The 23,143-nt window shown below is 44.4% G+C and overlaps 1 protein-coding gene across 1 annotated transcript; it reads left to right on the top strand.

The window, feature by feature from the left end:
* The first annotated feature begins 15,995 nt into the window (after positions 1 to 15,995).
* LOC123426368 (U3 small nucleolar RNA-associated protein 6 homolog) lies at positions 15,996 to 22,156 on the top strand. The gene is made up of 6 exons (XM_045110179.1): positions 15,996 to 16,582; positions 19,136 to 19,792; positions 20,235 to 20,696; positions 21,009 to 21,181; positions 21,564 to 21,747; positions 21,849 to 22,156. Exons 1-6 carry the CDS (start codon positions 16,124 to 16,126, stop codon positions 21,936 to 21,938), a joined length of 2,025 nt encoding a protein of 674 aa, XP_044966114.1. The 5' UTR covers positions 15,996 to 16,123; the 3' UTR covers positions 21,939 to 22,156.
* Positions 22,157 to 23,143: the final 987 nt, after the last annotated feature.

The raw sequence follows: 23,143 nt of genomic DNA, 5'->3' as shown, positions 1-23,143 counted from the left end.
TCACCGTGCTAGAGACTGCAGGCAGAATCCGAATCAGCTTACACTTCCCGCAACTGGCAGTGGCAACAACCAGAACCGCAATTTCAACGCTAAGCCTGCTTATGTTCGTGGTCAGGCCAACAACATTGATATGAGTCAAGCTCAAGACCAGCCTGCTACTGTGATGGGTACACTTCTCGTTAACTCAGTACCTGCTTCTGTATTGTTTGATATAGGAGCATCACATTCCTTTATGTCGGAAAATTTTGCATACATGCATGACATTAGGAGCGAAGAGATGAACATCTCGATAGTGGTAAACACCCCTGGGGTGAATGCCGAACCTCTGTGGTTTGCCCCCATGTTCCAGTTGAAATTGAAGGATTAGAATTCCTTGCCGACCCCATCCTACTAAAGTCATCCAACATTGATCTCATATTGGGGATGGACTGGTTGAAAGCTCATACGACATCGATCGTTTGTACCACCAAAACCGTCCACCTTCTACACCCTTCAGATGAACTAGTAAGCTACCATGCTCACCTCGTCCGAAATGCTGAGGCACGGCTGTATGCTTTGAATGCATTAAATGTGTCGCCTCTTGAAGGGATTGAAAACATACCAGTGGTCCGAGAATTTCAAGATGTCTTTCCAGAAGAACTTCCGGGGATTCCCCCTGCTCGAGCTGTCGAGTTTGTCATTGACTTGGTACCCGGTACCACTCCTATTGCCAAGCGTCCTTATAAAATGCCACCACATGAACTCCTTGAACTTAAGCAAGAAATTGACAACTCGCTCCGTCTGGGTTTCATCCGTCCGAGTTCCTCTGCTTGAGGGAGCACCTTCTCTCTTTGTTAAGAAGAAGGATGGGACAAATCGATTGGTTCAAGACTATCGTCCTATCAACCAGGCCACTATTCAGAACAAATATCTTCTCCCTCGGATAAATGATTTGTATGATCAACTTGCTGGTTCCACCGTTTTCTCTAAGCTCGACTTGAGATTGGGATACCACCAGATCTGTGTTCACAAGGAGGATATTCCAAAGACCGCCTTTGTTACTCGATATGGATCATACGAGTACACCGTCATGTCCTTCGGCTTAACCAATGCACCGGCAACCTTCTCTAAATTGATGAATTATATATTCATGGACTACCTCGACAAATTTGTCGTGGTATATCTGGATGATATTCTGGTGTTTTCGAAGAACAAAGAAGAGCATGCTGAACATCTTCGTCTTGTACTGGATAAGCTTCGGGAGCATAAACTCTATGCGAAGTATTCCAAATGTGAGTTCTGGCTAGACGAAGTGACTTACCTTGGTCATGTGATTTCCAAGGATGGTATTGCGGTCAACCCCGAACGAATTCAAGCTATTCTTGACTGGACTCCCCCGAAGAATGTCAAGCAAGTCAGAAGTTTTCTCGGACTCGCCAGCTATTGCCGTCAATTCGTCGAGAACTTCTCCAAGATTGCGAAGCCCTTAACCAACCTGCTTCACAAATGTGTTAAGTATGAATGGACTGATAAATGTCAGGAAAGTTTCCAGGCACTCAAGGACAAACTGACGTCCGCTCCAGTACTTGCTCCTCCAGATATGAAAAGGGATCTCGTCATATACTGTGATGCTTCTCGTCAAGGAATAGGTTGTGTCCTAATGCAGGATCGCAAGGTGATCGCTTATGCTTCACGTCAACTGCGTGCTCATGAAGAGAACTACCCAGTTCATGATCTCGAGCTTGCCGCAGTCATTCATGCATTGAAGGAATGGCGACAATACCTTGTCGGTAATCGCTGTGAAATCTACACCGACCATCAAAGTCTGAAGTACTTGTTCACTCAACCGGAGCTGAACCTATGTCAACAAAGATGGATGGAGCGTATAGCAAATTTTGACTGTAGTATATCATATACCCCTGGAAAGGCTAACGTAATGGCTGATGCCTTGAGTCGCAAGTCATACTGCAACCACCTCCAGGTTCATCAGGTTCACGATCGTCTGCAAGAGGAGTTCCGTAAGCTGAACCTCCACGTTGTTCCTCAGGGTTACCTTGTTCCCCCTCCTGAAGAGTGTCAAAAGATGAACCTTCGTGTTGTTAATCAGGGTTCCCTCAATAACCTAGTGGTTGAACCAGATCTTGTGAGCTCCATAAAGAATCTGCAAGATTTTGACGATGATGTCGATAGGATTAAGGGCTATATTGCGAAGGGTAATCCCTCCTTTTTCACTGTTGATGAAGGTGGCGCCTTGTATTTCAAGGGTCGCCTATTCGTCCCAAATAAGAAGGAAAATCTCAGGATGACTGGGAAGGTGATGGAAGAAGCTCATGACACACCATTGTCTATTCACCCGGGTAGTACCAAGATGTACCAAGACATCCGGCAAAGATTCTGGTGGCCCAATATGAAACAAGACATTGCATGCTATGTGGCAGAATGTGATATATGCCGGCGTATCAAAGCAGAACACCAAAAGCTTGCTGGAACTCTGCAACCTATCTCTATTCCCGAGTGGAAATGGGACCATGTTGAAATGGACTTCGTCACTGGTTTTCCCAGATCTCAGAAAGGTAATGATGCTATTCTTGTCGTCATTGATCGACTGTCCAAAGTTGCACATTTCCTGGCCGTCAAAGAAACAATTAATGCTAGTCAGCTGGCAGATCTTTATATGTCAAGAGTTGTTTCACTTCACGGTATTCCGTTGGTAATCAGTTCGGACCGTGGCAGCTTGTTCACTTCAAAATTCTGGGAAAGTTTTCAAAAGGCTATGGGGACTCATATGTCCTTCAGCACTGCATTTCATCCTCAATCCTAGGGACAAGTTGAACGAGTTAACCAAATTCTCGAGGACATGCTTCGAGCTTGTGTCATTTCTTTCGGTAAGAAATGGGAGGAATCTCTCCCGTATGCCGAGTTCTCTTACAACAATAGCTATCAAGCTAGTCTGAAGATGGCCCCTTTCAAAGTATTGTATGGGCGAAGGTGTCGAACTCCTCTGAATTGGTCAGAAACTGGGGAACGATCACTCTTCGGTCCGGATATTATTCAACGTGCCGAAGATCAAGTCCGCATTATTCATGAGAATCTGAAGGCTGCTCAGTCTCGTCAGAAGAGTCAGTATGACCGTCATCATCAAGATATGGTCTATCAACCTGGCGAAAAGGCTTATCTTCGTGTCACACCAATGAGAGGTGCACACCGTTTCGGAATCAAGGGCAAGTTAGCTCCTCGTTATATTGGTCCTTTCACTGTTCTCGAAAGGCGTGGAAGAGTGGCTTATCAATTGGAACTGCCGGCGAACCTTTCTCAGGTTCACGATGTCTTCCATGTTTCTCAGCTCCGTCGCTGCTTCAAGGACCCTATTCGAGCAGTGGATCACGATATGCTTGAGCTACAACAAGACCTCTCTTATAAAGAGCATCCGGTCCGCATTCTCGACCAAGCTGAACGTAAGACTCATCGCAAGGTCACCAAGTTCCTTAAGGTGCAGTGGTCAAATCACTCTGAAGATGAAGACACTTGAGAACGCGAGGATCATCTTCGTGATGAATACCCCGCGCTCTTTCCCTCTACCTCTTAATTCTCGGGACGAGAATTCTTGTTAGTAGGGGAGAATTGTGACATCCTCGACTTTTGCTACAGTAAATATTGTAATTAAGCTACAATGATCAACCGCAAATGATGCCACATCATCGAGAATTACCGTGGTTGACCCGCATTGAATTTCTATCTCGATTCAGAAATTGAAAACAAAAGATAATTACAATTATAAATTCATATTAACTATTAAAGAAAGAAAGTATTAAAAATAATAATGACAAAAGAAAGAAAAGAAATTAAAAAGAAAAAAAAAGAAATTTGAAAGAAGGAATAATAGAAAAGGAAAACAAAACAAAAAAAGGAAAAGAGGAAACCCCCCACCCCCCTTGGCCGACTGGGCCAAAGTGGCCCAGCCGAGCCAGCCCACACCGCACCCCCCTCAAACCCTAGGGCGAGGGAGCCCCTCCCCTGCCTCGCTCCCTCCCCCCCTTGCGCCGCCGCCAGGGGCTCCTTCCCCTCGCCGCCCGCACCACCCCTCGTGGGGGGGCCCACCTCCCACCGACACCCTCCCTCTCGTAACCCCCCTCCCCACGAGAGACTCCCCCCGATCCAGCCCCCACCTTCCCACGAGAGCCCCCTCCTCTCTCGGCTCTCTCCCTCTCCACGCACCAGACCCCCACGCCCGAGCCTCCCATCGAGCCCTCCTCTCCACCTCGCCCCCACCCCGGCCGGCAAGCTCCCCCCACCGCCGGCCTCTCCCTCCACCGGCCTCTTCCTCCTCCTCCCGCCGGCGAGCCCCTCCCCCACCGAGCCCCTCCCCTACATCTCCATCTCCCTCCCGGCCTCCTCCACCCGCCGGCAGCAAGGCCCCTTCAACCACCTCGGCCCCCCCCCTTCAACTCCGGCGACCACCATGACCGGCCGGCCTCCCTCCCCTTGAGGCCGGGGCAACCCTCGCCGGATCCGACCGGCCCCTTCTTCACCGGAGGGCTCTCCTCTCCGGCCACGACTCCGGGAGGCCCCCTCCGGCGACCGTCACCGCCGCCACCACGTCCTCGCCGGCACCACCGTCATCACCGCGTCATCACCATCGTCGCCTTCGCCTTCCCGCGAACTCCGGCTTCACTGGGCCGTCTCATCAACGTTGGTGAGCCCCTCCTCGGGCTCCTCCCACCATCGCGTTCCCCTCACCGTCCCGGTTCCGTTCCGGCAAACGGGGCTCCGATCCGTCGACGTTTGACTCCGGTAGGAGGAGTTGAAGTTGGCTCTCTTCTATGTTGAGGAGGTTAACATAGACTCTGTGTTGTGTTCTCTGTTGTTTGTTAACAGAGAGAGATGGGAGTGTTGAAAGTTAAAAGATAATAAAACAAAAGATGTATTAGATGTCGTATGTATGTATGTATGTATGAGATGCGATGTATGTATTTTCGTATATAGATATTTGAAGGAATACGATATTTACATGATTATGTATCTGTGAATAAAATCGGGTATTTGGCCTAAGGTCACTTACCGGTGGGGCCAACGCACCCGCTGTCTATGACACGGAGGCCCTACGTGATAGTTAAAATAAATAAATAAAAATAATGTTAATGTTTTTATTAAATAAACAAATAGATATATTAGTTAAATTAATTAATTAGAATAATTAGAGTATGACACGTGGGTCCCCCACTAAATTAATCTGATTAATTAATATTTAATCTCAATTAAAATTTGTGCCCATGACGTTCGGGACCCGCTGGTCAGTTGACCAGTCAACTGTTGATGTCAGCATGACATCATGCTGATGTCATAATAGCTTTTTACTAAATTATTTAAATCTGTTTTTAATTCCTAATTATTGAATAAAACTTTAAAAATTAAAATTAAATAATCCGTAAGTCAGATCGAAATATTTTCAACATGAAAGTTGATCAGCAGAACGAGACGAACCCGGATACACACCTTGTTCGTCTATCACGCGTCCCTAGCATAGCAAACATGGAACATTTCCATCGTTTCCAGTATAACCGGTAGTAGCCCGAGACCCGGAAAATATCATCAGATATTCTTCCGACCCGTCTATGACGGATGTTGCTGCGTTAGCTCATGTCTAGCCTGCATCTTGCCATGTCATGCTTTGTGTTGCACCGTTACTATTATTTATTGTTTCTTCCCCCTCTTCTTACCGGTAGACCCCGAGACTGACGCTGCTGTCGGGTACATCTACGACCCTGCCGATCAGTCCTTTGCCGCAGAGCAGCAAGGCAAGCAACCCCCCCCCTTGATCATTCCTATACCGCCTATGTCTTTCTTCCTACTGCTTGCATTAGTATTTTGCTACTTTTGTAGTTAGCTCATATATCTGATGCATAGCCTGTTTTTGATGAACTGCTACTTTCAGTCATGTACCTTTAATATGCCTATTATAGGTGGAGCAGTCATCCCCTCTGACCCCGTAGTTCAGTTGCCCCGCTTGTTTTCAAATCTCGATCTCTGATCGATGAGCCAGACCCGACACAGCACATACACCCCCCCTTCGTTGTACGACGCTACAGAGATACTATCGGGTACCGAGGGTGACACCTCGCTAAGTACTCCTGATGATATCTCTGTAGTATAGCTAGTCGGTCGTGGTTATCGAGGGTGATTCCTCTTTCACCATTCCCGATGACGCCTCTGTCGTGCAACCCCTCAAGTGTGGGACCCCCGAGGGTGATTCCTCTAAGCCCACCTTGACGGGTACATCGTTCGGAATCCAACGAGGGTGATACCTCGGATTCCCCCCTCCCCCCATGTTACAACCCCACAGTTACTCGACCATGTTACCGGGATCATAGCTGATTAGTTGTAAGACGGGTGGATTCCCGTGAGACTGTGTTGATGGCCTAATTAAAATGTTAATGGATTTGGGTATTTTGATCTGGGTTGGTCGGAGACCTTTTCGCACTAACCGGCTACGCGGGAAGAATTATGGGTACTCGGCGTCACGGTATCAGCCGAAGCTTTTCAGATGCCAGCAATGTAGCGGCGCGCGCCCGAGTGGTCCCGAGATGCATCGCTCTTGTGATTAAGGGATGCTAGGACTGACGTCGGCCGCCCACTCCACGTGCAGGAGCGTGAAGGGGAACTGGGCCCACGAACCCTTTGTTCTTAGGAGTTAGACCGGCGGGCTGGCCTCTCTGATTAGTCTTAGGTGGGGCTGCGACGTGTCGATATTCCGAGGCCGGGCAGGACCCAGAAAAGTATGTCCGGCCAGAGTGTTATCGAGCGTGACGGGACATGTGGTGCACCCCTGCAGGGATGAAAATTAACTATTCGGATAGCCGTGTCCACGGTTACAGGACGACTTGGAGTTGTGCCCCGATCTTTTACAACTACAATTGTTACTTAACTGGAATTAGTTTGCCTCGGGATTGCTTCCTCGCACGGAGTTGAGGGAGAATCTTTAGGCGTGACCTCACTTTAATATTGCTGCAACAATATGACTATTAATGTGTTACCCTGTTCTACTCTCGTCTATTGCTGCAAGACCCTGAAGATGCTAGTCTTCGATAGGACTAGGCCTTCTCTCTTTATTCTCGCATTGCTGCAGTCAGTCCACATATAACCCCCCATCTTTGATGCTGATTCATAATTAGAATAGTTCTGATGTAAGACTTGCGAGTACTTTGGATGAGTACTCACCGCTGCTTTGCTCCCCCCTTGTCCCCTTGATCTGTTTGTTGCGACCAGATGATGGAGCCCAGGAGATGGAGGTCCCCGCCGCCGACGACTGCTACCCCGACGGTGCCTACTACTACGTGGAGGCCGCTGATGATGAGGAGTAGTTAGGAGGTTCCCACGCAGGAGGCCTCGCCTCGTTCGATCATTGTATCTTTTGTGCTAGCCTTCTGTAAGGCACCCCATGTTTTATGTCTGTACTCAGATATTTGTTGCTTCCGCTGACTCGTGTGTTTATCGAGCTTCCGTATTCTAGCCCTCGAGGCCCCTGGCTTGTAATATGAAGCTGATGTTATTTTATCTGTGTCTAGAGTTGTGTTGTGATACCGTCTCGTGAGTCTTTGGGTTTGATCGTACACATTTGCGTGTATGTTTAGCGTACGATTAAATCGAGGGCGTCACAACCATGAATGAAATGTGAACCACCGTCGGTCATTAGATATCTAGGGACTCCAAATATAGGGAAAATAACTTCTTTAAGCATCCTAATAGATGTGTTGTGATCAGCACCACTAGTGGGAATAGCTTCTACCCACTTAGTGACGTAATCAACAGCAACTAGGATATGAGTATACCCGTTGGATTTTGGAAAAGGTCCCATATAATCAAAGCCCCAGACATCAAATGGTTCAATGACAAGTGAATAGTTCATAGGCATTTCCTGACGTTGACCAATATTACCTATTCTTTGACATTCGTCACAAGACAAGACAAACATACGAGCATCCTTGAAGAGAGTGGTCCAATAGAAACCTGATTGCAATACCTTGTGTGCAGTTCTATCTCCCGCATGGTGTCCTCCGTAGGCCTCGGAGTGACACTTCTGTAGGATCTGTCCCTGTTCATGTTCAGGTACACAACGTCTAATAACACCATCTACTCCTTCCTTTTAAAGGTGAGGATCATCCCAGAAGTAATGTCTCAAGTCAAAGAAGAATTTCTTCTTTTGATGGTATGTGAAACTAGGTGGTATATATTTGGCAACGATATAGTTTGCATAATTAGCATACCACGGTGCACTACGTGAAGTATTGATGACATTCAATTGCTCATCGGGAAATCTATCATCAATAGGTTGTGGGTCATCAAGAACGTTCTCCAACCTAGACAAGTTATCTGCTACGGGGTTATCAGCACCCTTTCAGTCGACAACGTGCAAATCAAATTCTTGTAGGAAGAGAACCCATCTGATAATTCTAGGTTTAGCGTCTTTCTTCTCCATGAGGTACTTAATAGCAGCGTGATCAGTGTGAATAGTGACTTTGGAATCAACTATGTAAGACCTGAACTTTTCACATGCAAACACGACTCCTAAAAATTCCTTCTCCCTAGTAGCATAGTTTCTTTGGGCACTGTCTAGAGTTTTACTAGCATAGTGAATAACATTCAACTTCTTATCAACTCTTTGCCCTAGGACAGCACCAACAACATAATCACTAGCATCACACATGATTTCAAAAGGTAAGTTCCAATCAGATGGTTGAACAATAGGTGCAGTTATCAAAGCCTTCTTAAGTATTTCGAAGGCTTCCTCACAATCATCGTCAAAAACAAAAGGAATATCCTTTTGCAAGAGATTGGTAAGAGGCCTAGAAATCTTAGAGAAGTCTTTAATGAACCTTCTATAGAAACCAGCATGACCAAGGAAACTTCTTATACCTTTGATATCTGTGGGGTATGGCATTTTCTCGATTGCATCAACCTTAGCCTTATCGACTTCAATACCTCTTTCAGAAATTTTATGTCCTAAGACGATGCCTTAATTAACCATAAAGTGGCACTTCTCCCAATTCAAGACAAGGTTGGTGTCTTTACATCTCTGCAAGACTCGATCAAGGTTGCTGAGGCAATCATCAAAAGAAGACCCATAAACGGAGAAGTCATCCATGAAAACCTCAACAATCTTTTCACAAAAGTCAGAGAATATAGCCATCATACATCTTTGAAAGGTGATAGGTGCATTACATAAGCCGAAAGGCATACGTTTGTAAGCAAAGGTACCGAAAGGGCAGGTGAAAGCGGTTTTCTCCTAATCAGATTGTGCAACGGGTATTTGGGAGAAACCAGAATAACCGTCTAGAAAGCAGAAGTGTGTGTGTTTAGACAGTCTTTCTAGCATTTGGTCGATAAAAGGCAAAGGGTAATGATCTTTCCTAGTGGCTTTATTCAATTTCTCAAAATCGATCACCATACTATAGCCAGTAATAATCCTCTGTGGGATCAATTCATCCTTATCATTAGGGACAACGGTAATACCTCCCTGCTTAGGGATGAAATGCACCGGACTCACCCAATCACTATGAGCAACATGATAGATAATACCTGCTTCCAGGAGCTTTAGTATTTCTTTTCTTACTACCTCTTTCATCTTAGGATTTAATCTCCGTTGATGATCAACAACTGGTTTGGAATCAGGATCGGTTTTAATCTTGTGCTAGCATAGAGTGGGACTAATGCCCTTAAGATCATCAAGAGTATATCCAATAGCAGCACGGTGCTTTCCCAGAGTTTTTAGTAACTTCTTTTCTTCATGCTCTGAGAGGCTAGCACTAATTATGACAGGATATATCTCTTTTTCATCAAGATAAGCATACTTAAGAGTATCAGGTAACTATTTAAGCTCGAACACAGGATCACCCTTTGGTGGGGGTGGATCCCCAAGCAGTTCAACAGGCAAGTTATTCTTAAGAATAGGATATTGTTCTAAGACAACTCTATCTATCTCATCCCTTTCATCCATATGCATATCATTTTCATGCTCAAGCAAGTATTGCTCTAAGGGATCAGTAGGAGGCACGTCAATAGAAGCTAAGGCAATAGTTTCATCCTTACTAGGCGACTCTTTTTCATGAGGTTGTCTACCAAACTTGGAGAAATTGAACTCGTGTGACACACCTTCAAAGCCAACAGTGACAGTTTGCTTCTCACAGTCAATATGAGCATTGACAGTATTGAGAAAAGGTCTGCCAAATATGATGGGACAAAAGCTATCTTGGGTGGTAGCAAGAACTAGGAAATCAGCAGGATACTTCGTTTTACCACATAAAACTTCACATCCCTAACAATTCCCACAGGGCAGATAGTATCTCTATTGGCAAGCTGAATAGCGACATCAATAGGTTCTATCTCAACAAGTGCAATCTCGTCTTTGATTTCATCATATAAGGATTGAGGTATTGCACTAACACTAGCACCCACGTCACATAAACCATGATAACAATGATCTCCTATCTTAACAGAAACATCACGCGTGCCAACAACATGCCTATGTTTGTCTCTAGCGTGTGGTTTAACAATTCTAGCAGCATCTACACAGAAGTGAATATTATGGTCATCAACATTGTCGGACAGGAGATCTTTGATAATAGCAATGCTAGGTTCAACTCTAATTTGCTCAGGGTGTGTAGGTGTTCTAATGTAGCCTCTACGTATCACAGTTGAAGCTTTAGAATGATCCTTTATCCTAACAGGGAAAGGTGGTTTCTCAATGTAAGCACTGGGAACAATAGGATCATTATAGGCAATGACTTTCTCTTCAGCTGGACTGGGTTTAACTACATTGACTTCTAAGGGAGGATGATATTTAAACCACTTCTCTTTGGGGAGATCAATATGAGGAGCAAATGATTCACACAATGAAGCTACTATCTCACAGTCAAGTCCATATTTAGCGCTAAAATCACAAAAGGTATTTGTTTCAACAAAGGATTTAACGCAATCAAACTTGAAATTCATACATGACTCCTTACCTTCATCAAGCTCCCAATCTTCAGAGTTATGTTTAATTCTCTCCAATAAATTCCATTTGAAGTCAATATCTCTCTTCATAAAAGAACCCGTACAAGAAGTGTCAAGTATGGTGCGATCATCATGAGAAAGCCGAGCATAGAAGTTCTGAATGATAATTTCTCTTGAGAGCTCATAGTTGGGGCATGAAAATAACATTGATTTAAGCCTCCCCCAAGCTTGAGCGATGCTTTCTCTATCACGAGGCCAAAAATTATGAATATAATTCCGATCACGATGTACTAAATGCATAGGATAAAACTTTTGATGAAATTCCAATTTCAACCGATTGTAGTTCCATGATCTAGTATCATCACATAGCCTATACCATGTCAATGCCTTATTCCTCAAAGATAAGGGAAATACCTTCTTCTTGACCTCATCCTCGGGCAAACCTGCAAGCTTAAATAAACCACAAACTTCATCTACATAGGTTAGATGCAAGTCTGGATGTGATGTTCCATCTCCTGTAAAAGGATTAGCCAACAGTTTCTCAAGCATACCCGAAGGAAATTCAAAGCAAATATTTTCAATAGGTGCAGAAGGTTGAGGAGAAACTCTTTGTGCTTCCGTTCAAGGTGAAGATACCCCAAACAAGCCCCTCAAAGGATTAGTTTCCATAGTGACAAGTGACAATAAATTTCAGCACACTATATAAATGTTTCCTAACCAAGTTCCACTTACCAAAGGCACTTCACTCCCCGGCAACGGCGTCAGAAAAGAGTCTTGATGACCCACAAGTATAGGGGATTTATCGTAGTCCTTTTGATAAGTAAGAGTGTCGAACCCAACGAGGAGTAGAAGGATCTGACAAGTGGTTTTCAGCAAGGAAGTATCTGCAAGCACTGAAATTATCGGTAACAAGTAGTTGTGTGGTGAGATGATTCGTAGCAAGTAGCAAGTAACAAAAGTAACAAGGGACAAGCCTGGACAAAGTCTTATAGGAGGAAAAACGCTCCCGAGGACACATGGGAATTTCTGTCAAACTAGTTTTCATCATGTTCATATGATTCACGTTCGTTACTTTGATAGTTTGATATGTGGGTGGACCGGCGCTTGGGTACTGCCCTTACTTGGACAACAATCCCACTTATGATTAACCCCTCTCGCAAGCATCCGCAACTACGAAAGAAGAATTAAGACAAAGTCTAACCATAGCATTAAACTAGTGGATCCAAATCATCCCCTTATGAAGCAACACATAAACTAGGGTTTAAGCTTCTATCACTCTAGCAACCCATCATCTACTTACTACTTCCCAATGCCTTCCTCTAGGCCCAAATAACGGTGAAGTGTTATGTAGTCGACGTTCACATAACACCACTAGAGGAAAAACAACATACAACACATCAAAATATCGAACGAATACCAAATTCACATGACTACTTATAGCATGACTTATCCCATGTCCTCAGGAACAAAAGTAACTACTCACAAAGCATAATCATATTCATGACCAGAGAGATAATGAGTAGCATCAAGGATCTGAACATAAACTCTTCCACCAAGTAATCCAACTAACATCAACTACAAAGAGTAATTAACACTACTAGCAACCTTACAAGTATCAATCGGAGTCGCGAGACGGAGATTGGTTACAAGAGATGAACTAGGGTTTGGAGATGAGATGGTGCTGATGAATATGTTGATGGTGATGAGTCCCCTCCGATGAGAGTAGTGTTGGTGATGACGATGGCGACGATTTCCCCTCTGGGAGGGAAGTTTCCCCGGCAGGATCGTCGCGCCGGAGCTCTAGATTGGTTCTGCTCAAGTTCCGCCTCGTGGCGGCGGCGAATCCTCCGAAAAGCCTCCTCCTGATTTTTTCAGACCGAAACCCTTCTTGTAGCAAAAGGGGGGAGCCAGAGGGCCAGTTGGGAGCCCACAAGCCCCCTAGGCGCGGCCACGGGGGTGGCCGCGCCTAGCAGGCTTGTGGCCCCCGTGCTGGCGCCCCTCCGGCACTTATTCGGCCCAATATTTTTTATAAATCCCCAAAAAAAATCCACGTTGATTTTCACGGCTTTTGGAGTTGCGCAAAATAGGTATCTCTAACTTGCTCCTTTTTCGGGCCAGAATTCCAGCTGCCGGCATTCTCCCTCTTCATGTAATCCTTGCAAAATAAGAGAGAAAAGGCATAAGTATTGTACCTGAAGTGAAATAACATCCCAAAAAAGCGATAAATATCAACATGAAAGCATGATGCAAAATGGATGTATCACCGTTCCATTTTTTTTGTCTCACCTCCCACCTCGTCTTTTTTTTCCGTCTCTCCTCCCCTTCGTCTGTTTTTTTGTCTTTGCTCCCACTACCTTCTAACCCATGCACATAATGCATGAAAAAAAGACCACGACCACTACCTTCTAACCCATGCACGTAATGCAAATCTCCAGATCAAGATGAAGAAACTACTGAAATTACAACAAATGCAAGATAACCTAATAGAGCTATATGGAGTACTCCAAGAAATTACTGCTTTAAAAGAAAGCATCTATCAGGGAAATCTATTATAGAAATGAGGAGGGTCATGAATAAATGGAAGTAACAATAACATCCATACATCCATCATTCAAGCAACTAGGAGTAGATCATATACCAAAACTCCAACAACTAAAAACATCATTCATATCCAGCAGTAGCAATCGTTCATCCTCTATCCAGCAGCAAATCTGTAGTAAGAACATATGAGAAAATCATCTTGCAAGAAAACTAAATATGCACCATCCATCAAGCAAGCAACTACTAGTATATCATATACCAAATCTCTAGCAAATAACAACATCATTCATCTGCCGCAACAATAATCATTCAACATTTGTCCAACAGGAAATCTGTAGCAGCAGCATCAAAGATAGAGATGAGGAGGAAGATGAGCTTGCTAGCGATACCCACGAGGGAAATGACACCCTTGGACATCACCATTCAGCGTGTAGGGGAGCTCGCTCGAGGCTAGGGGGCGCCGAAGGTGGTGGGCTTTCTCGGAGGAGGCAGAGGACGAAGGGCAGAGGGCTATCGACGAAGGGGAGGACGATGAAGGGGATGGACGACAGAGGGGGCGGACCATGGAGGGGGCGAACAACGAGGGGCGGACGACGGAGGGAGCCGAGGGCGAAGGACGCGGCGTCGTCATATGCTATGTCGGTCTTCAAAATCCCTAAAAAAATTGTAAGTGAATTACAGATGCGATGGCGCAATATTGGTGGGGTGATGATGCTACCCAAAAGAGAATGCACTTTGTTTGCCTGGTGGAAAATGTGTGTACCAAAGAAAGAAGGTGGAATGAGGTTCAGAGATATACACAATTTCAATCTTGCTCTATTGGCCAAACAAGCTTGGCGCTTGATAGATAATCCCAAGTCTCTTTGTGCCACAATACTTCGTGCGAAATACTTTCTTGATGGCGACTTGCTTAATGCCACTTTGAAGAAGAAGGAGTCCTATACATGACAAAGCATTATGGAAGGAGTGAATACACTAAAGCTAGGATATGTTTGGCGAGTTGGAGATCGACAAAATATTAATATTTGGTTTGATGCATGGATACCATAGTCCCATCTAGATTGTCGGTGGGTGGGAGGGGCAATCAATTGCTCTCTAAGGTGGCTGATTTGATATCTGATTTGATATTCGACCACAGGTTAATGGATTATACAACTAGTTGAGCAGATTTTTTGGCCGGTGGATGTGATTTGTATCCTCTTTATCCCGCTACCATCATATGATATGACAGATTTTGTTGCTTGGAACCTCACAAAAACTGGAGCCTTTTCGGTTAGGTCGGCTTACTATGCAGTATGGAATGATAAATATTTATCAAGGGCTGCAACATATCGTCCTAGTCCGTGAATATAAACCCAATTTGGGATGTTGTGTGGAAACTGGGTTACCCTGCCAAGGTGGATTTTTTCCTTTGGAGAGCTCTTCATGGTACCCTGCCATGCCGTTGTAACCCTAGCTGATAGACATATGAAGGTAAGTACAAAATGCCCAGCCTGCGAGTTGTCTGAGAGCGTTAAACATATGCTTTTCCAATGTCAGAAAACTAGACAGGTTTGGTTGGGTTTGGGATTTGAAGATGCTATTGAGCATGCTTGTAAAGTGGATCATGTGGGCGAGGCGATGCTTGAATATCTCCTTTGTCTTCATGCAGACGAAACACGTGTCCTTGGGCAAGTTAGATCAGACCATCTCATGGCTGTTGCGGTCTGGTACTTATGGTGGGAAAGAACAAAGTTGGTACACGACGAGCAAACGCAGCAACCTACAAATAATCTCTGCTATCCGAGCTGTGACATACAACTTTTCAGCAGCCTATAAGCCTAAGGCAAAGGTGAAAAGGATCATATGGACTCGCCCTAGTGCTGGCTTTGTAAAACTTAACGTGGATGTTGCTTATGATAGTGATTCACTCCGAGCCATTGTGGGTGCTGTATTACGTGACAGTTCCGGAAAGTTCTTGGCGGCAGGGAACAATAATCTAGGGGTTTGTGTGGATGTTCTCATGGTTGAAGCTACTGCTCTTCGCTTTGGTCTGAATCTTGCCCAGTCATTCGAATGCTCTAGGTTAATCATCAATTCTGATGTAATCGCCGCAATGCAAGATGGTGGTACTTTCTCGGGATTGTGTGCTGCTATTTTCGACGATTGTTATCATATGGCTCGATCTATCACAAATCCACTACAAACAATGTCATAAAGAAGAAAATTATGTAGCACATGAATTGGCGAGGATTGCTAGGTTTTATCCACGTGGTACCTGGTTTGATGAGGCACCTACTGCCATTGCCCCTGTGCTTGTAAATGATGCTATTTTGATTGCCACTTAATAAAGGGGTTTGCATTTTTTGTTGTTGCAAAATGGTGCGAGTAAAAATAAGAAATGGCCTCAAGTGGCTAGCCCACCAAGGGCCCGAAGTTTGACCCAACTTGCGTTGCCTCAGCCCAGCAGCCCGCTCAACAGACACCATCCCCTCTCCCACAGCGACGGCGCGACCACCCCCTCTCACTCTTTTCTCTACCATCCTCGTTGCCGTGGCGGCCCTCCCCTCCCCACCCTCCACGCCGCAACCAAAACCCTAAACCCTAGCATCAGCTCCACCGCGCCAGCGCCGAGATGGCGGACGCGGTGCAGTACCGCCTCGAGCGGATGTCCGATGAGCTCGACGACCTCGAGCGCCGGGGCCTCTTCACCCGCGCCGAGCTCGCCGAGGTCGTGCGCCGCCGCCGCGACTTCGAGTTCCGCCTCCGCCGTCACTCCCCGCGCAAGGCCGACTTCCTCGACTACATCGCCTACCTGCTCCGCGTTGACGCGCTCCGCGACCTGCGCAAGCGCGCCATCATACGCGCCACGCCCAACCCTACCCACTCCGACGAGGACAAGGACACAAACGAGGATGGCAAAAAGAGGAGGAGGAAGAAGAAGAAGTGGGCCAAGTCCATCTCCGACTTCGCGGGAGTCCTCCGCGTCCTCGACGTCTACAGGATGGCCACCGTCAGGTTCAAGGGCGACCTCGACCTCTGGTTCCGCTACCTCGAGTTCTGCCGCCAGAAGGGCCACGGCCGGATGAAGCAGGTACGCATCAAATACTTACCTGGCCACAATAGGGCATCAAATAGTTGTGTCCGCGAGGATCAAAGTTGTCAGCTTTTCTATGTAGAGCTCTTCCTGCAGCAACTAATTCGTGGGAAATTGTAGTATTTAGGACTGCAGCGTGGGCACATACAGTGAGGGGTTATGATTGGGTTTCGTCATGCTTGTTTTTCATCGCTGCTGAGTTGCCCTTGTTCTTGACTTGAAAAGTTAAGGTATTAAGTAGCGGGCTAAATAGTTTAGCGGCGGCCTTCCCAGAAGCTATAATAGCTACAGCGAGCTAGAGGAACCTAAACTATCTAGCGGTTTGTAGAAAAAAACATGTCATATATGGTCTAGAAATCAGGAATTTCACCACATTTAGATGAAACAAGGAGGACGAGACAGAGTCGAAGACGAAGGGGAGAAGCAAGTCCCGCTGCCGAAGATTGAAGTCGCCGCCTTCGCTTCCTCTGATCTGATTCGCCGCCGCTGCCAAGAACTGATGTTGGGTTTGTCCTACCGCTAGAGGTGAGCGAGTAAGTGTGTGTGTTTGTGTGTGTGTGTGTTGGGGGGGGGGGGATGCATGATTTTGTACCATCCTGGGTCGGCGGATTTTGGTCTTCCGCCATCTCCACGCCTATTCCTCCCTGCACCGCCTCGTATGCCATGCGCCCTTCTGCACTTGACTCAGCCTAGCTCGCTGGAAACGGCATATTCGAGCGTTCCTAGTTTGGGCTGCTTTAAGGTTCGTGAGAGTGCAAGCCTGTGTATGGTATCAAACGCGTTTTTCTTGCACCCAGTGGGCCAAATGCCTCCCCAATAGATGGATCTAAGCTGCTAAAAACAACGAACACACTCTTACAACCGGGACCCACTCGTCCAATCCGTCCACGATGCACCAGAGAGCTACATTTCTAGGGAGCTTAGTATATTTAGAGATGTAAATTTGTAAACTCATAAATATTTGTCATGGTGTCAGTGAAGGCCAGAGTCCTATGTGGGCACTCACTGCTAGTTGCAGCCTCAGGTGTAGCAGCCGCAGTATGCAGCCTCCTCAGACCCACAGTCTTTTGGGTGCAGAAGAGAGGGGAATGGTTAGTCTAGTCTTTCTAATCATTGGTGCTGGTTTATCGATTGTGTTTTGGGCCGCTGCATGATGGAAACTGGCGCGGGCTTCTTTTCTAGCATTCTGACTGGCAAATTTGGAATAGCGGCGCTAAGCTCCTCCAACTGCTATGGTATTTAGCAGAGGTTAGCCGTGCTTCAGTGGGCGTAGCTGCAGTAGCAGTAGAAACCGCATCGCTGTAGCGGGAGCTCGTCTAAAATGTTATACAGGTGCTATAGCCCGCTATTTTTCCATGCTTGAAACTATGCGATTTTGGGATGAGCACAAACATTTGTTTATGTTTGGGAACTTTGGAAAGTTGAGATGGCTTTCTGAGCACTTTGTATTTGTGAGCCTAGAAATTTAATGCCAATGTAGGATGTGCATTGTAATTTTGGGTGAATATTTATGCCAGGTAAATTGCCTTATGCGTCCAATTGCTATAAATTAGACCGGGAAATCCAACTGCTAGTTCCAGACGTGCATGAAATTTATTAAGGCGCCAGTTCAGTTCTGAAAGTGGTCATGACCTTACTAATTTGGAATGGCCTATGCTGAATGTTTGCCCTCTACAAGCTGGTAAACAGTTGTTGCCGCCCAATAATTCTTTCCTGGTTAATGATGAGTACCCTGATTTGCCTCTCAAACAAGGTGGGGTTACAAGGGTGCCATCTGGGGTTTCAATTCTCAGCAGTAATGTGCATATATATTACCAAGAATGTATTGACAAAGTTGAATCTGGGGTTCCTAGAATAGGCGTAGGGACATCTTGAGCCAAAAGTTAAACCCCTGTACCACTAGCTATGGATTATGGAGGTGGGCCATGTGGCAGTGCTAGTGCTGGCAGCTATCTTGGCGGTGGTTGCTTGGGCGGATACAGGGATATAGGTGGTGATAATGGGATGAATACTTCACGTGATAGGTGCAGCAATTGATCATGGATCCAGATTTGGTGAATAATCACCTATTAGGTGTTGCCGTATCAGTTTGCGGATTTCTGTATGCATTGCCCTCTGAGGGATAAGACAAGAAAGCTGTAGTGGAAACGATTGTGGAGTGTTTCATTTCGGATTATCATGTAAGCTTATAAGAAGTTTTATGGCGTTATGAGTTCACCATGTAGGAGTGTGTATTTGATTTAGAAATGTGATGTGTATTTTGCGCCATTAATTGACAAAAGGCTGGGGTTTTCATGTTCTTTTTATGCCAGTCGTTGTTGAGTGTGGAATCTGCAATAAGATTTAGGTTAGAGTCTAATAAACCATCAAGGTTAAGAGACTTTCTTGTTCTTGTGCCTGCTTATAGTTGCATTTTAGGTTGGTGCCTGTTGACAAGATAAGTGGATTTTCAAAAATTCATTTTGTGGGCCAGTGCAAGATAAAACTGTTAAATGCAGGACTGACTTAGTATTAATGTTAGTATTCTCATGTTTGTTGTATTATTTGCAGGTTATGGCGCAAGCCATTCGTTACCATCCCAAGGTTCCTGGGCTTTGGATGTATGCAGCAGCATGGGAATTTGATCAGAACTTGAATGTTGCTGCAGCACGTGCACTTATGCAGAGTGGTCTCAGATCCTGTCCAGAATCTGAAGATATGTGGATTGAATATCTTCGCATGGAGCTTACCTATCTTAACAAGCTTAAGGCTCGAAAGGTAGCACTTGGGGAGGATGTGAAGACACTGGAGAAAAGTAGTGATGATTCGGGTCAATGGAAAGAGGAGAACAAAGAACTGTTCATGTCACTTGATGAACAAGGTGATAGTCCCAAGGAGTCTGGCTTGCAGGATGTTGCTTTGGAGGACAAGGAAGATCTATTTTGGCAGCAAGGAGTGTTAATCATCCGAACAATTTATCATGGTGCTATGGAAGCTCTTCCCTCAAGCTTAACTTTGAGGAAGAAAATTTTGGAGATATTAAATAGTGTTGAGCTGGCACATTCTGAAGAGCTGAGATTAGAGGTCATGGATGACCTGAAGAAAGATTTCTCTCATAGTGAGGACTATTGGGATTGGCTCGCTAGGCTTCAGCTTAGTGACTCCACTAATTCCAGTACTTTGAATAAAAAGGACTCTGTATTGAATAAGCTTAACAAATCTATCCAGGTGAAGAATTATGCCATCACTTTATTACTTATTCTCCATCACGAATTATCAATGAAAGTAATCTTTTTGAATTTCTTCGGATGAAAAAGGCACATACTTGTTGATTAATGTGCCTTGGCCATCTTTTCCTGTAATGAAATGCTTGCTGGATAGTAGCTTTGCCCATGACTAGATTAGTGCTAAGTTGATGTTCATGGTAAGTATTAAGTATCACTATATGCTTGTTATAAGAAGTGTCAGTCAAAATTTGATATTTCAGCTGGACTTATCCATACAGTAGATTGCTTACCCTAGCTACCCATATATAGCATAAACCCAGTCAGCACAAACAGCACCGATTTTGATACGCCATCTCACAGTATTTTTTCCAAGATATCAGTGTCACTAATTGCTCATTGAACACAATATTTTGAATGTTCTTAATACGCGTCTTTGATTCTAGGTGTATGATGAAGCTGTCAGAAAGTTGCCTACTTCCAAAATGTACTCCCTGTATGCAAACTTTTGGTTGGGTGTTGTATTCTCCGACAGAGAGGACTCCATCTCATTGTTCCATGATGCTGATTTTGATGCTTCAGAATTCACTTCATCTATACTGAAAGTTTTTGAAAATGCTGAATTGTGTGGATGTCTCTCCGAGGATCTTGCCTGCCAATATGTCTCACTTTATTTGAAACTTGGAAGATCGGAGGAAGCTAAGAATCTCGCAGAAAAGCTCTGCAGTGGTCCTCTTTCACAGGCTGCAAATCTGTGGAACTTAAGAGCTTCTATAGAGATAAAGTCACTTGCTACTGCTACTGGCAGTGCTTCCTTTAGTGAGGAGAATCTAAGTTCTCTGTTTGATTTATTTAATATTGTACTTCCGAAGTTATCCATAACCAAGGCTGAGGGACTCTGGCATACGGTATGTCTAGCGTTATCTTGCGCTTTCCTAATTATCATGGCTCTCTAGTTTCCAGAAATTTATTCCATTGTCTCTGGACCTATGCTACCAAAAATATAAATTTTGCTCCTCTGTTTCTAGTGTGGATGTGTGATTATTGTTATGGATTTAGTACTTATATATCGACTTTAGTATGGCATATGCTCTTTGTCTTCTATTTCATTTGTCTCATTGATATGCGTTTTACTTTCTATGTCAATACCTTGCATATTGTTATACTGATTGGACTACTTGTCTGTAAATGTGATGAAATTGCTTGTAATTGCATTGCAGGCGATGAAATTGTTTTCTCATGAAAAGATATATTTTGAAAAGCTGGTGAAATGTGCAATGCTATCATTAAGTTCCGCTGGTGGGAGTGACTGTGGAGCTTCAGTTTCTTCAGCTTTTGTTGGATGGGTTTTGCAGAAAGATGGTATTAAGCAAGCTAGGAAAATGTATAAGAGGTATGAAAATAATGGTCCTTCAGTGATTCATTTGTGATGCTAATGTTGAGTTGCCATGCTCATTACACGAGCGAAATGAGCAGTTGGCATTTCTAGCAATTTCTCAGTGTTTTGACATTGATCCTAACATGCTATGAATTAAAGATTTTAGATATTGGCATAGTTGCAGAAAGGTTCCTTAAAAAAGAAATCTTGTACTTAGTTCAGATGTATTACCAGTCTTCATTGCCCCCTTTCGTTACATTGTACTGATGCATTGAAGATCTAACAGAGATGAGATATTGTTTGTTGGGAGATCTAAGATCGTACTGATGCAGTGCGTTGGGTTGCTGCTTGTGTGACGTTGAGGGGGCATGTTTCTGACACTTGTGTGTCCATGCAGATTTTTGGCTTTACCACGCCCCAGTCTTAAGTTCTTCCAGTTCTGCATAGAGCTGGAAGCTAACCTTGCATCAATCGGAAACAGCGATGGCCTTGCAAACGCGCGCAAGCTATATGATTCAGCAACCAGCCTCTATCCACAAGAAAGGGAACTATGGAGGAAGTACTACAATATGGAGTTGACGGTATGTTTACATATTGGCAAACAGACTCTTTTCCTCGTTTGCTTGCTCGTACATCAAAATTAATTGCTTACTGGTTGAGACATTTGTATTATATAAACCAGGTGGGAACATCAGAAACATCAAATGCTATCTACTGGCGTGCCCGCAAGGTGCTCAATGACTCCACGGTGCTTGACATTCCCCGTAGTTAGCAACGTGTGCCCATGTGTACCATGTAATACCATTTTTGATTGTATTGATTTGTCTGTTGCTATAGGCATATGTAAGTCAACTTGACATAAGTTTTGGCTCTTTCTTTTGTTGGTCCGAAGAATTTTATATGCTTGTGGGGATGTTTTGTGTAAACTGGAATAGCTTGTGTTTGCTAAAACAGTCTATCTACAAGCAGCCTAGCACAGGCTGCAGTACATGTCCACCTGTTTAGCTACTACTGTAAACGATAAGGGCAGTTAGAGTGTTGTCAGAGCTTTCATTTGTGCGACAAGGGCAGTTTCTGTTATAGCAATAGGAATCTGTGCTGTTAGTCTCAGCTAGATTAGAGGTTTAGCATCGACTAAATTCCAGACATATATGTTGAATGAATAGTGATATGATTACTCGACAATACCAGCAGCTTGGAGCAAGTAAAGCGGTTACTAGTCAATACATGAAAAAATATTCATATTAGCTCGTTTATATGGTCCAAGCTGCTTATAGCTCGTTTATATGGTAATTTTGTCCATGTAAAGAAGAAGACATGAAAAAATAACAGTGAACTCTTATGCAAAAGTCAAAATGCATGTATGTTCCTAGACAAAGGTAATATTCATATTAGCACATATGTCTGTGCATTGCAATGGAAAAAAAGTAAAGTTAAGATGTCCATTAAAACGACACTTCCTAAATTTTAAACCCATTTGGGTTTGGTTTAGTTTGACTTTAAATTCAAACAAGTTTGTATTGAATTAAACTTATTTAAATTAAAGTCGATAAAATTTCCCAAATCACTTCATTTTTCCTCATATTTCCGAGATCCTACAAAAATATGGAAACATTTGATGCAACCGGCTGTAAACACGAAAAAAACAACCGTCCTGAATGGGCCATCTGCCTTTTACCTTATCTCCAGTCGAAGAACCTCCTTCAAATATTCTTTATTGCATCTTTGAATTCCCGTGGGTCTTCCTTCTCTCCCTCTCCTTCTGCACCTCACCGGTAAAGGGAACAAGAAGGGGACGTACCCGTTCGAAGTCCGGTCTCCATTCCTGGGTTGCATATATATATATATATATATATATATATATATATATATATATATATATATATATATATATATATATATATATATATGCTCTCTCTATATCTACACACACAAACAACGGATTGGTGAGGTGGCTAGCGCAAGTTTGCCGGAGGC

The sequence above is a fragment of the Hordeum vulgare genome, chromosome 2H, assembly GCF_904849725.1.
Source record: "Hordeum vulgare subsp. vulgare chromosome 2H, MorexV3_pseudomolecules_assembly, whole genome shotgun sequence".
NCBI lineage: Eukaryota > Viridiplantae > Streptophyta > Magnoliopsida > Poales > Poaceae > Hordeum > Hordeum vulgare.
This window is presented reverse-complemented; position numbering and strand designations above follow the sequence as displayed.

Bases quoted from the DNA above. Each gene is read 5' to 3' on its own strand.
- LOC123426368 (XM_045110179.1), top strand. From the start codon at position 16,124: ATGGCGGACGCGGTGCAGTACCGCCTCGAGCGGATGTCCGATGAGCTC. The intron at 20,697-21,008 runs GTATGTCTAGCG...ATTGCATTGCAG, and splicing joins CTGAGGGACTCTGGCATACG to GCGATGAAATTGTTTTCTCA. The intron at 21,182-21,563 runs GTATGAAAATAA...GTGTCCATGCAG, and splicing joins GCTAGGAAAATGTATAAGAG to ATTTTTGGCTTTACCACGCC.